The following is a 15,454-nucleotide window of genomic DNA, read 5'->3' on the forward strand; positions in this document are numbered from 1 at the left end:
TAAAATGAAATATGAAGTATTTTATTTAAAAACAAATTATAATAATATTACTATAAAAATAAGGTGAAAAACTTTTATTTCTAAGTTTTAAGCTTTGTTTTATCTTAAATGTCAAGTCAAATACATTTTATTATAATTTCTGAAACATGGACTCACCTCTCACTTCTGAGCAGTATTTTTTTATATATATCAAGAAAAAGCCAAATGACCATAACAGAGTTTATTTTTTCTTCTTTCAGGGCAATGTGTGTTGATGTATAAGAAAATACAGGCATTTTTAAATCATATGTTCTTTGTTTTCAGCTCCTTGAATGGTAAAAGTTCACTCACATAACAGACACACTTTATTAAATGTCACAATAATGATTTATTCTTACGCATACACCAGTAATATAAATATAAAATATGTATTTATTTTAAAATTAGTGAGACATCATTACATCTGTGTTGAGACATCCATACAAACAGTTTAATCCTACCAAAATTGATTATGCAGCTGTACCAAAGTCATTACAGTGGCATTCTAAAATTAGATATAGAGGAGACGATACTGTTTTTTTTTTTTTAAATAAATATTAAATAGCAGCATATGCACCACTCTATAGAAACTGCAGTAAATTAAATGTCAAACATACCTATCATCACTTTAAAAACAAGAAACCCCATTCACAGTGGAAAAAATAAATAAATGAAAACATGTGTTGTTAAATAATATATTCCTTTTTATCTTTTTTGTTTGTTTGTTTGTTTGTTTGTTTGGTCGACATGCTCTTGAATTTCAAAAGTCAGAAGGAGAAGTACTGGGCGAACCACTCTTGTCTCTGGGGATCTGGAGAGGCGACCGGCGATTCTTCTCCTTCAGGAGGGCTATGGAGGAAAGTAAAACAGACGTGGAGAAAAAACACAGGGAAAGATTGTAAGAGACAGGGAGAAAGATACAAAAATGTAAACTGTACAGTAGTCTAGGCTGAACTACAACTTTTCTTTAAAAAAAAGAAAGAAAAAGACTGTTCACCGAATGTCATTGTTTTTTTGTTTTTTTTGCTTGACCACCATTGTTTTCCAGTAAAACATATCAAAATGTCCTAAACGATATGATGGTTGTGGGTGAGAAACAAATCAATATTTAAATTCTTTTTTAAATATAAATTCTCCTCCCTGCCAGTAGGTGGTGATATGCATGAAGAATGCGAATCACCCAAAAACAAAAGAAGAAGAATGTGGAAGTGAAAGTGAAAGTGGAGATTGATAGTACAAAAGGACTGAAATATTGATCCGTTTCTCACCCACACATATCATATCGCTTTTGAAGATATGGATTTAACCACTGGAGTAGTATGGATTACTTTTATGCTGCCTTTATGTGCTTTCTAGAGCTTGAAAGTTCTGGCCACCATTCACTTGAATTGAATCATCTCAACAAAGCTGATATATCTTCTAAAAATCGTTCTTCATGTTCTGCAGAAGAAAAAGTCATACACATCTGGGATGACAGGAGGGTGAGTAAATAAAGAGAGAATTTTCCTTTTTGGGTGAACTTTTCCTTTAAAACAAGAGAAAATTATTTGAGAAGATAAATTGTGTAAGATTTTAAGACTCGTTTTCAGAGAATATATCTTGAATTTAGTTTATTTTAATTTTTTATTTTGATTCTAAAATAAACTGATCTCATTTTAAGGACATTTAGATACTTTTACTGGAAAACAACAGAAAAATTAACAAAAATACAAAAAATAAACATAGTATGCCATGCTTTACTTGTTTGTAGTTTTAATAAACATGCCCATATGCCTTCTAAAAAAGTTTGAATTTAGTTTGGTCCAACCCTGAAAATCATGTCAATGAGTTAAACTTTTATGTTCCTTCAAAAAGTGCTCTGCTTAAAATGTAAAACCTTTTTAGTGCTCTGTATCGATCAGATTTTAGCAAACATTCTCCATAGTTGGACATCATATGTCTTCATCTGTTTGAGACCTAAAGCGTGTTGATGCTATCTGAGTTTCTTTCACATAAACTTCCCATGAAGCTCATAAAAGAAAATTCAATTTCTCCCAAGGTGAGGTATGAGCCCGCTGTGTGTCTGTCTGCAATGTAGCAAAACCTCAGGCACTTTCCAAGGTCTTCTGTATACCAGAACACGCTTTCAATCCTGATTAATTGAGCCCTCAGGTCAACATTTACAAAAAAAATTTTTATTTCTCTCTCATAACTCAACTCCTAAGTAGAATCAGCAGAAAAACACACCTGCACCACTGCTGAACATTTCGTTTTTACTGAGTGTGAAAACAAGAGTTTGTCTAAGCTGCAAGCTTTCTCAGGTAGCCGAGCTGTCTGGTGAAGAGGCTGACTAATTGGAGTCTGGGCTTCTAACCACTGACTCAGTTCCAAAATACTGATGGCACCGTGATGCCTCCTTTCTAACAGGTGCTTCAAAAGTGGAAATCTGGAGACTCAGAGAGAAGGTAGTAAGTGGGGTGGAAGGAGCTCTTCAAACTGAACTGATAAGACATGTCAGACGAGAGAGAACATCTTGAGCACACTGTGCTGGGATAGGCAATCACCTATAATGCTTTATATCCCTGCTGAAAAGAACAGTTTAGACCAGCATTCATTTCTATGCTGGCCCAGGCTGGTTCAAACTGATGAGTGCTGGTGTGGTGCTGGTCTAGCTGGTGGACCAACATAGCTGTGCTGGTTGACCTTCATGGAAGTTGTTTGGCCTCCATGTGAAGCACCTGGCCAAAAATATGTATCTGATACTTTTTTATCTGATACTTTTTTTGTATCTTTACTTGTTTGTGAGTGTGCCATCTGATGCTAAGACTATGGATGGATAAATATGGCATCAATCTCTCTATGCTTATCTGAAAGTAGTTTGGAAAGTTAAGCCAACTATTAGACATTGCAAAGGAACTCGCTTAATTTTCATACACATAAAGCTAATGTTTGGATCAGTGCTCATATCTCTAGTCAACCAGCCCTTGAACTTCCAGTGTAGTTGAACCTTTGAAACTATTGGTGTACTTGGCTTGATGCCTCATCTTTATTCTCTTATATCTCCCATGCAATCAATGCGCTTTGTTCCCCAATGTCTGAGCTACAGCAAACTAAATTTAAGGCGTAATCGAGCATGTATATCAGCCCGTTCAGAACTAATGCAACTTCTACCTGCACCTAGACAAAGAATGATTGAAATGTAACTCATTTATAACAGCACATGTGAAAAAACGGATGAAAGCATGTCATTAGACTCCTCTTAAAATAGTTTGGAGAATACAAATAGGTCACAACTTTTCATTGCCATGCATCACAAGTAACTTTTAAAAAACCTGTCTCAAGATTCCTGCTTTCTATTCCCATCCGCGGTGTTCTGTCTACCTGCTTTTGAACATTTTCTATCAAAATGCCCACAGCTTTGAATGTTGTGAAAATGAGAGGGAACCCAGCTTGAAAATTAAAAAGTGGTTGTGGGTCTGTTGCTAAGTGGACCAGAAATCACCGTGACATGAAATGAACCACATAGCTGTGTGTGCTTGGTAGCACCACAAGTGTTTCATGACAACTGAGGGCAACCCCGCACAAGTCCACTTTGCTGCATCATCCGCAACTCATTTATATTCAGAGCAGCATGCAATCAAGACCACGCAATTGTGCTTTAGATTAATAATACTTCCAGGGTCAAGAACAGCCGTAAAAGTGAGCATTAGATGAACACGGCAATCCATGCACAACACAACCACAGCTCACAACATGCCAGTTAAAAGCAGAGCCAAAGGCAAAGATTTATTTTAGAAAAAGCAAAGGAATATTATATATAATGGTTATATATGTAAAGTCTTTATATAAAACAGTGTAATTTAAACGTTCACACAGATGCAAGACAGTACATGGTGGAAAATGTCCCATTTAAATTATAATTTCAATTCTTTCAGATGTCGCAAAAAAATAAAAAAATAAAATAAAATGTACAGTGTAGTTTAATAGTAATGTGGGCCTTTCAAAGACAGCACAAACATAACAGTTGAGTCATATAACTTCCATCACAAACAGAAAACACAAAGCACAACATAGAGACACCAATCCTAGCGTGCACTGTGACAGCAGGGACACATGCTCCTATTTGCATTCCAATGCCATTTCTGAAGCTCATATACAAGACTTAAGAGTAACAGAACACACACATGTACAAAAGCTGATGTATCCCTTTTATTTGCCTAATGTGGAAAGAAACATCTTTAAAAAAGTAGTATGTGAAGCAGTATGCAATGAGAAATGTTTCTAAAACATGGCTATACTGGCTATGTTTGGAATGGAATACTAGCTTCTTGTTTGCTGCACAGTATATACTATATACTCCCTACTATTGTTTAAAAATAATATGTGAAACAGTATGCTGTATGTAACGAGAAATGTTTAAAAAAACATGTCTCTACTGGCTATTTTCCGAATGGAATACTAGATTATAGCATCTAGATTATTGCATACTGTGTAGTATATACCAACTGTATACTGCTTACTATTGTTTAAAAAGTAGTATTTGAAAAAAATGTATACAGTATGCTATGAGAAATATTTGAAAAACATAAGTGAAGTGTCTTCAACTGTTATGTTAAGAATGGAATATTGGCATGCTGCAGGGTATACAGTCTTTACTGTCTACTACTGTTTAAAAAGTAGTATGTGATATAGTATGCAGTATGTGCAAGAAATGTGTAAAAAACACATGGCTTCACTGGCTCCGTTCGGAACAGAAAACTAGCTTCCTGCATACTGCACAGTGTACACAGTATACTGCTTACTATTGTTTAAAAAGTAGTATGTAAAATATAATACCATATTCAAAAAGAAATGTATCACAAATGGGGCTTCACAGGCTATGTTCGGAATGGAATGTTACTAGCGCCATCTTTGATTTTTAATGGTAATGACAGCGAGGCTGTTACAGTCTCTTCAATGGCACGAACGGTATAAAGCTGTATAAAGCTCCTAGATCACATCTGATTTTCCACAACTCACGTTGTCTGGAGTTCTTTGTATAAAGAATGTTCTCGGACAGATATTTTATCAATTCTTTGTCTGTGAAACAATACAAAAACACTTTAAACTGCAGTACAGCCCATTGAAAAGACTGTAAGTTTATCCCTCACAGCCTCATTGTAATTCTCATTAAAAATAGATGTCTACTAGCGTGGCACTAGTGTGAATAAGGTCTATACAGCACAGTATACACTGTATACTACCTGCTAGGTAGTATTTGAAAAGTATGCAAGCTGCAGTATGAAACAAAATGGAATATTAGCTTCCTGCATACTGTGCAGTATGCACTGCGTAAAGCCTACTATTGTTTTAAAAGTAGTAGGTGAATCAGTATGCAGTATGTAAAGAGAGATGTTTCAAAAACATGTACAGTCATTGGCATGTCATGTTTACAATGGAATAAAAGGTCCCTCCATACTCTGCAGTATACACTGTGTACAGCCTACTACTGTTTAAAAAGTACTATATGAAACAGTATGCAGGATGCAATATGCATAATAAAATGTTTCAAATCATTTCGCTTCGAAAAACATTTGTGGATACAACTGTTTCAATCTGTAGTATGCACATGACCACTTTTAAAGGGATAGTTCACCCAAAATAAAAATTCTCCCATCATTTACTCACCCTCATGCCATCCCAGATGTGTATGTACTTTCTTTCTTCTGCTGAACACAAACAAAGATTTTTAGAAGAATATCTCAGCTCTGTAGGTCCATACATGCAAGTGAATGGTGGACAGACATTTGTAGCACCAAAAATCACATAAAGAAAGCATAAAAGTAATCCATACCACTCCAGTGGTTAAATCCATATCTTCAGAAGCAATATAATAGGTGTGAGTGAGTTTTTTTTTAACTCTAAATCTCCACTTTCACTTTTACATCTGAAAGTCACATGTGGTGCCATTTTAGTTTCACTTTCACATCTGAGTGTGAAAGTTAAAGTGGAGATTTAGAGTAAAAAAATTACTTAAATATTGTCATACGGATTACTTTTATGTTTGCTTTATGTGATTTTTGGTGCTACAAAGGTCTGATCACCATTCACTTGCACTGTATGGATCTACAAAGCTGAGATATTCTTCTAAAAATATTTGTTTGTGTTCTGCTGAGGAAAGAAATACATAAACATCTGGGATGGCATGATGGTGAGTAAATGATGAGAGAATTTTCTTTTTTGGGTGAACTATCCCTTTAGTCCAATTTTATGTAAAAATGTCAGCTTTTGGAAGTCTAATCAATAATGGTTCAAGAAAGAGATGTTAAAAATGCATTTGATGTTCCTTCCAGTTCATTGGGAATACTGGAAATGGAAGGTCAAGTAGATTACACTGCATACCGTACCTGCTGTATAGTTCTTTTTTGTATATTGCAAATTTTTGCAAATATAGGTCATCTGGGTATTCCATGCATACATACAATTTGTATATTGAGCAGAGTATGGATACTGCATAGTATAGTCTGAATGTTATGGTAGTATGCCATTCTGAACAAAATTTAAATAGACAGCCAGAGAGAGAGACATTTTTTTTTAATGCTTGACACTTTTAAATTCTCCTTAGTATATTGCCCACAAATGTTCCCACTGTTCTTCAAGTAATAGCAATCCAAATGGGAATCCTAACATGAACCTAGTCTAAGACAGGGCCGACGTACTCATTATTCTAGTTAATAATTCTAGTAACTTATTTCAAAGGAGATCGGAGCCATTATTCCTGATTTCACGCTCTCTGTTAAGCAGAGAGGAGCCTGAAAACACAAAGTAAACCATCACATATTTGTTAGTGACTTTGGCAAGTTTCCTTCCACTTTTGCAATGATGTTTGGCACATTAAAGGGATAACACAGCAGCCTCTAAATAAGCGGAACAAAAGAGTCAGGAGAGGGCGGTAATATTTCAGTGTGCTGATGTGTTTGTCCATTGGCCTGTGGTGCAGAGAGCGAGGCGTCTGGCGTGAGGAGGTGCGCCTCACCTCGTCAGTTTCTTGGGTTCGGTGAGAGGGGCTGGTGGGGGCAGGGGTTTGCCTGTGTTAGGCTCCAGCTGGTGAATGGGGGAGTTGGGGATGGGTTCGAGGCGGGTGGGCTGGGGCTGGCCGCTCCCTGTCCCTGACGCCTCCACATTGGCTCTAAGATTGGGCGAGCTGCTGAATCGGTTGGCTGATTTGTCATTCTTTCGCTTTTGCTATATAGGACAAGAAAAGCAAACAAAAAAAGTTGGGAGAGTGGCTCCAGTATAGAGTATCTTGATGCTCTCAGATACCACTTTAAAGAATTTCTCTCGATCTCCTTATCAGGGCTCAACAATAAGGATGGCCAGATGGCCCAGGGTCAGTGTGAGAGAGTTTGGGGCCAATTGATGTAACTGTCACTTGCTATATCAGATCAGTATTGCATTGTGGCAATGGCCAATGTTTGTTGATCATATACATGTGCTTTTATGCCTCGCAAAAATGAAACGTTTGGCTTTTTTGCAATTTATTGAACATTGTTGTAGCAAATTGTGCTGATTTTAATTTCTCACCAAGGTAACATTATCTAGCTGGCTAACATAGATGAGATTTTGTTGAAATTTGTGATAGTCTTGGAAGCATCAGTTAAAATGAGTTGAAAATGATGACACCGTATGCCCAGCAAAAGTGTGTTTATATATTTATTGCTGTCATGAAGTTAATTTTTTAGCTGTTTGATTTCTAGCTATTATTGCAAATAAAATAAAAAACACAAATTATTTGGGTAACATACTTCACAATAAAGTTTGTTTTTGTCAACATTAGTTAACTACATTAATTAACATGAACTAACAGTGAACAATACATTTACAGCACTTGTTAATTTTGGTTAACTTTAATTTCATAATATACTAATACATTTTTAAAAAAATGTATATGTTTGTAAATTGTAAATTTCCATATTTATAAACATTTTAAAAGTTCGAAAATATCACGCAAAAAAAATATTTTTGCCTATTTTTAAGATTTACACATTTAATTTTTAACAATATCAAACACTTAAACTTAAAATATTTTTATTTTATTTTGTTGAAGATTACTCTGAAATTGAAATGCATAAATCTTAAAATAATTTTAAGATAAGTGTTTATGTTAACATTAGTTAATTGATTATGAACTAACATGAACAACGAATATTTGTTCTATTTTATATATTAACCAAGGTTATTAAATGCTGCAAAATATATTGTTCATTGTTAGGTTATGATATCTAATGCATTAAGTTATGTTAACAAATAGAATCTAATTGTAAAGTGTTATCATTATTTGTTGAAACTTATTTTATTTATTTATTATTATTATTATTTTTTTTTTTTTGTGAAGCAAACTTAACATTTATTGACAGATGTAAAACAAATTTGTGGAGGGGCCTGTGAAAATACTGGCAGAGCAAGTACAAATGTGACTTACTGCAGAAAAACTCCTTATTGATGAGCCCTGCTAATACTTGCTTCCTAACAAACGGCCCCTGAAATTCAAGCTTGCAGCACTCAGCAGAGGAAGCAACAGTCGCTCTCAGCCAATCAAATCAAGATGAGTCAAAAAAGAGATGTATCAGAAGAAGAGGCTGTTGAAAATTTAAATTGAAAAAAGAATGGCTTGGAAAGCAAAGAAGAACTGGGTGTTTAAACAGGGAGAAAAAGCACAAACAAGAGACAGTAAACACACTGACACTCACACATGAACACACACACATACTGTATATGCACATGTAATCACTGACACTTGGAAGTTATAGAGCACAGATGAAGGCAACAGTGACACATCTGGTCAAACACAAAGACATTCTTTACACTGGTTTAGGAACTGTTGTTGTGACATATAAAACAAACATCATCTCCCCACTGAAGGGATAGTTCACCCAAAAATGAAAATTGTGTTATAATTTACTCAGCCTTATGTCATTCCAAACTTGTATGAATGACTTTCATCCTTGGAACACAAAAGGAGATGTTATGCAGAAAGTTCACACTCCTCTTTTTCATATAATAGAATTGAATGGGGGCTATCAAGTTCCAAAACAACAACAACAACAACAACAACAACAACAACAAAAACAAAAAACAATACAAAGACCATACATCTTATACTAATTTTAAAAATGCAGACATTTAAGACATTTGAATCACTCAGACCTGTTCTGTGAATTGAATTCACAAATCAGACAGTGTTACTTCTCTTATGAACTCTCTTTAATGCGTTATGGCGAGCTTGTGCGAATGTTTAGATTTTCAGTGAACAATGACATAAATGTTTGTCTGTTCCTCACATAACTGCTTTTGTATGGCTTCAGAAGACTTGGAATACAGCACTCGTATGGACAACTTTTATGATAGTTTTATGGTGCTTTTTGTCATTTTGGAGCTTGACAGACCCAGTCCCCATACACTTTCATAATATGGAAAAGATCTCCTTTTGTGATCCACTGAAAAATAAAAGCATACAGGTTTATAACGACATGAGGGTGAGTAAATAATTACACCATTTTAATTTTATATCTAAAATATCTTAAACTATATCTTTAAGCTCTGTAAAATACAGGCAGTTAATTATTTCAGTGTGTGTATATGTGTGTGTGTGTGTGCTCGTGTGTACGTCAACTAGACAGGAGTCCAGCATGCTCACACTAAATGGTGTGCTTTGATGCTAAAAGTTTCTAATGGACTCCAGGTCCGCATGTCAGTTTATGTACTGCTTTTGATTGCACCTCGGTAACACTGTGTCCTTACCAGACATCACAGCTCAGCATTAAGTGACAAAATTACAGCCAATCAGAATATTATTTGATGTTTAATATACAGCAATGTAGAGCAAGGTTTTGAACCAATAAGGTTTCTCTATGGGTGAAGCTACTCAGCGTGAAACTGAAAACAAGTGACATCACAATGTATTGTTGTTGTGACTGGTAGGGACCAAAACACTGATTAAGCGCTTACTGCTTTTTAGTGACATGCCTGGTTAGGACGTGGTGTAACAAATGGCAGCATCAAAACATTCAACATGAACTGTTAGGACCCATCCAGGATGGCAGACATTGGTCCTACTGTATGACACTGCTGTCATTTCCAGGACATGGACATACAGGTACATCTCAATAAATTAGAATGTCGTGGAAAAGTTCATTTATTTCAGTAATTCAACTCAAATTGTGAAACTCGTGTATTAAATAAATTCAGTGCACACAGACTGAAGTAGTTTAAGTCTTTGGTTCTTTTAATTGTGATGATTTTGGCTCACATTTAACAAAAACCCACCAATTCACTATCTCAACAAATTAGAATACATCATAAGACCAATAAAAAAAATATTTTTAGTGAATTGTTGGCCTTCTGGAAAGTATGTTCATTTACTGTATATGTACTCAATACTTGGTAGGGGCTCCTTTTGCTTTAATTACTGCCTCAATTCGGCGTGGCATGGAGCTTGATCAGTTTGTGGCACTGCCGAGGTGGTATGGAAGCCCAGGTTTCTTTGACAGTGGCCTTCAGCTCATCTGCATTTTTTGGTCTCTTGTTTCTCATTTTCCTCTTGACAATACCCCATAGATTCTCTATGGGGTTCAAGTCTGGTGAGTTTGCTGGCCAGTCAAGCACACCAACACCATGGTCATTTAACCAACTTTTGGTGCTTTTGGCAGTGTGGGCAGGTGCCAAATCCTGCTGGAAAATGAAATCAGCATCTTTAAAAAGCTGGTCAGCAGAAGGAAGCATGAAATGCTCCAAAATTTCTTGGCAAACGGGTGCAGGGACTTTGGTTTTCAAAAAACACAATGGATCAACACCAGCAGATGACATTGCACCCCAAATCATCACAGACTGTGGAAACTTAACACTGGACTTCAAGCAACTTGGGCTATGAGCTTCTCCACCCTTCCTCCAGACTCTAGGACCTTGGTTTCCAAATGAAATACAAAACTTGCTCTCATCTAAAAGAGGACTTTGGACCACAGTTCTTCTTCTCCTTAGCCCAGGTAAGACGCCTCTGACGTTGTCTGTAGTTCAGGAGTGGCTTAACAAGAGGAATATGACAACTGTAGCCAAATTCCTTGACACGTCTGTGTGTGGTGGCTCTTGATGCCTTGACCCCAGCCTCAGTCCATTCCTTGTGAAGTTCACCCAAATTTTTGAATCGATTTTGCTTGACAATCCTCATAAGGCTGCGGTTCTCTCGGTTGGTTGTGCATCTTTTTCTTCCACACTTTTTCCATCCACTCAACTTTCTGTTAACATGCTTGGTTACAGCACTCTGTGAACAGCCAGCTTCTTTGGCAATGAATGTTTGTGGCTTACCCTCCTTGTGAAGGGTGTCAGTGATTGTCTTCTGGACAACTGTCAGATCAGCAGTCTTCCCCATGATTGTGTAGCCTAGTGAACCAAACTGAGAGACCATTTTGAAGGCTCAGGAAACCTTTGCAGGTATTTTGAGTTGATTAGCTGATTGGCATGTCACCATATTCTAATTTGTTGAGATAGTGAATTGGTGGGTTTTTGTTAAATGTGAGCCAAAATCATCACAATTAAAAGAACCAAAGACTTAAACTACTTCAGTCTGTGTGCATTGAATTTATTTAATACACGAGTTTCACAATTTGAGTTGAATTACTGAAATAAATGAACTTTTCCACGACATTCTAATTTATTGAGATGCACCTGTATAATAGCTCTGTTCCAAAACCTAATGTGCAGCCTTGTTGTCTACTGTCTACATAGGTGCATTGAACTTGGTCAAAAATGTCCATTTAGAGTGTTTACATAGACGAACAATAAGAAAATATTGCAGTGGAACACAAGAACACGTCCTGTGTGAAAGCCCCCTAGGGCACCATCCTAACTGAAATGGGACCTTGATTGAATGATTCCAATAGTGCAAAGTTAGCATGCTGCTAAGCTAACAAAACAATACTCTAATATGCATAAAAATACATTATAGCACACACAAATATTGGGTAAAATAGAAGATTTTTAATTAGACTGAACAATTTTTTATCAATACTGTTCTGTATTATATTAAACAAATTCATAATCAAAATTTCTCTCGACTTGTTCGGCTCACGATTGATTCCAATAGTTTTAAGTTAGCAGGTTGCTAAGCTAATGAAACAATACTCTAATATGCATAAAAAACCATGATAGCACACACAAATACTGGGGAAAATAGTCATTTTTAAAATTAGACTGAACTTTTATCAACACTTTTCCGTTTTGAATTAATACATTTATAATCACCATTACTCTTGACTTGTTCAGCATCTTGGATAATTTTTTTCAGTGAGCTCTTCACAATGAATTGGGATTGACTACTCTGTGAAGGATAATGCTACCTTAGATTTTGGGCAAAACAAGTAATCTTTAAGGCATAAATATGCAACCTACAGTACCTTTTGAAACAGCCTTCGCATTTGGAACATGATGCCTTAAAATGCTGTCTAGGTAGAAAGATCACTAGGTTTTGGAACAGTCCTCATCTATGAATTGACTGTATCACTCAACTCTCTCCTCTCCACCAATAGCTTGTGTGTGGTGAGCGTACTGGCGCACCATGGCTGCCATCACATCATCCAGGTGGATGTTGCACACTGGTGGTGGTTGAGGATAGTCCCCTGTTCACTGTGTAAAGCGCTTTGAGTGTAGTGTCAGAAAAGCGCTATATTAATGTAACATTCATTCATTCATTCATTCATTCATTACTACTGTATGTCTTACTGAAACTAACCAACAACATGCTCCAAAGACACAAAGGTGTGAAGAAGAAGTCTTACCTTGATGAGAGGGTTAATGACACCAACATTGGGATTTGTGTTGAATATTTTGTTAAAGTTGGTCTCTCTGTTTACAAGCTCAAGCTGGTAGAACTTTTTGTCATCCTGTAAGGAAAAGTAGATACTTATTTAATATTTAATGTCCCTAATATTAGTTGTTACTTTACTGATGGGATTGAGTTCTTCGATATCAAACTATCCTGCTGCAAAGACCAGTGTAGCTTTCCATGCTATTCCAGGATGGTTTATGCAAGTTAGGTTGATGGATCAGCATAAAAAATGCTGGTCAACCAACATAATCTATTCTATAGCTAAAAAGCCTGGTAGGGTTAGCTCTTACCAGCAATAAAACATAGCATCCTGTATATTGGTGACCAGCAATGCTGGCCTTTTCTGCAGGGAATATCGATGTCATTTTCATTTAAGTTTTGTTTCTGTACAGCCAAACTGGATCAACTTCATTTGTATTAATCTGTGTGCATGACTGAGTTTATATTACGGTTCGAATTTCAGTGCAGCAGGTAAATTGTCTGTCCTGAAATAGAACCATCCCTCCAGTCCTGTGAGACTTTAAACTCTGCTTAACTCAGCAGATACAGCAGGACTGAGCACCTGTGGGCTACCTAGTCTTGTGTAACAAGATTCACAGCTGGAAAATTGAACAATAAGCCTGAGATAATGCTCTTACCACCAGCTTCTTGACCAGAGCTTCTCTCTCGGCCACCATGTCCTTCAGTTCGGCTATTGTCTGCAGATCTTCAAGTCTGCTCTCTCTGTTTCGGAATTTCTCCTCCGTCCCCTCCAACCTGAAGAACACAGGAATTTTTTAACGCAGTGGTTCTCAGCTGGTGGGTCACGACTCAAAAATGGGTCACAGGCATGTTATGATTGGGTTCAGTCTATTCTATGTCTGTTTATTACACGGCAATCTGGAATACTTGATTCCAATTGGTCAATGACGCCATCTAGTGGTCTGATGTCTCTGAGTAACAACTGTACATCTGGGGATTAAAATGTATCAGAGTGCTCATTTGAATATTGCTAGTCATCTTTTCTGCTTTTTGGATCACTGTGCGATTTCTACAAGTAAGATAAAAAAAGAATTTAAACTCAAATCAATGTTTCATGTCCATTTATTTGGCAAGTAGCCTTGTAATAGGCTGGATATTGAGGAGTCAGATGGTCATTTTCACTAAATAAAAACCAACAGAACTCCGGAGGTGGATTTCAGCTTATTTCTTCTCACATAATTGCATAATTTCAACGCAAATCAATATTTTATGTCCATTTATATATTTATTTGCTTAGTAGCAGTGTAATGAGCGGGATAATGTCCAGTCAGTCAGTTGTTATCGCAAAATAAACCCCTTCAGGGTGATTAAAGACCCCTCAGCTTCGCGTCAGTGTCCTGATCACCTTGTTGGGGTTTATTATCCTGTACATTATCCCTTACATATTATGCAATGTAGTTCATTAATAATATTAATAATAATATTAATTAGGTCTGTTGATTTAATGCGTTAATTCAGTGAGATTAATTTGATAAAAAATGACTCAATTATGCGTTATGGTCCCGGACCGTAATAAGGAAGATTCCTGAGAAATTCAAGTTTGAAGTACCACCTGTTTTCTCCAGGGGGCAGTAAGCAAACCTTCAGCTGTACAGGCAATGCGCAGCTTATACAGAGAACAAAACAACCCTTTAGCAGACAGCACAACACGAGAATGCATTCTTGCGTTCATAACACAGCTTGATAGAGTGCAAATCCGAACTAAGGTACCTCAAGACATGTTCTTTTAAGTATTAAACTACATTCTCCCACCGCACCATCCAAACTGAGTCCCTGGTCTGTGGGCCTGTCTAAGGTATCAGCTTGAGCACGTAAGTGTCTTTTAATATCTCCAGAGCCCGAGGATTTTGAATTCTTTGACATGTTGACTTCTTAGAACAGTTATGTAGCAGGGTGTATCGAATCTCACTGGTTTATAACATAAAAAGAATTAAAAACTAGCAAAGTGCGCAGAGCTCGTCGTTCACTAGTTCAACTATTTGAAAGATGGTTTTACAACAGTCGTGAACATCTCTCTGGCAAAGAACCTACATCATCTGTGCATTCTCTAACGGTCGGGTATTTCGTTGTCCGGGAAAATACATCATGTGTGTGAATAAATTTGTTTTGTTTCCTCCTTCACGATATATATATATATATATATATATATATATATGTATATATATCGCAATATCCAATTACATCGGCAACCCCTGGGCTGAGGGATCGGTGAATATTTTTGCTTTAGTGATTTTGCATTGAAAATGTAATTTATTTATTTAAAAAACGAAAAACTTAAATCAAATACATTTCTAAATTCAAATTGCACTCCAAACGAAATGAAAAAGCAAATAAATAAATAATAAAGTGATAAAAGAATAATATAAAAGTAATCACCTTTCCATTTACCGTCAGGCAATTATCCGTCTAAACATGCAGGTGGAAAATTACTTAATAAATGAAGACATAAAAACAATTATAAATGTAAATATAATTATTAGAATGATGAATCGCGGTTCGGGGTGAACGTGTTTTTGTATTATTTTATGTTTTAATCACAGATGTATAGGTTGCAGAGTTGCACTCACAATAAACAGC

At 36.3% G+C, this 15,454-nt stretch overlaps 1 protein-coding gene across 2 annotated transcripts in view; it reads right to left on the reverse strand.

The window, feature by feature from the left end:
* Positions 1-214: 214 nt before the first annotated feature.
* LOC127416039 (protein FAM184A-like) overlaps positions 215-15,454 on the reverse strand; it is a 172,765-nt gene continuing 157,525 nt past the window's right edge. The window contains exons 16-19 of one of the 2 annotated variants that reach the window (XM_051655130.1): positions 13,495-13,612; positions 12,807-12,911; positions 7,013-7,221; positions 215-867 (exon numbers count right to left, since the gene is read on the reverse strand). In XM_051655130.1, coding sequence (XP_051511090.1) covers positions 786-867; positions 7,013-7,221; positions 12,807-12,911; positions 13,495-13,612 — 514 coding nt within the window. In that variant the 3' untranslated portion in view covers positions 215-785. The remainder of the gene's footprint in view (positions 868-7,012; positions 7,222-12,806; positions 12,912-13,494; positions 13,613-15,454) is intronic. The other variant, XM_051655131.1, reaches the window with a different exon arrangement.

Source organism: Myxocyprinus asiaticus, chromosome 25 (assembly GCF_019703515.2).
Source record: "Myxocyprinus asiaticus isolate MX2 ecotype Aquarium Trade chromosome 25, UBuf_Myxa_2, whole genome shotgun sequence".
Lineage (NCBI taxonomy): Eukaryota > Metazoa > Chordata > Actinopteri > Cypriniformes > Catostomidae > Myxocyprinus > Myxocyprinus asiaticus.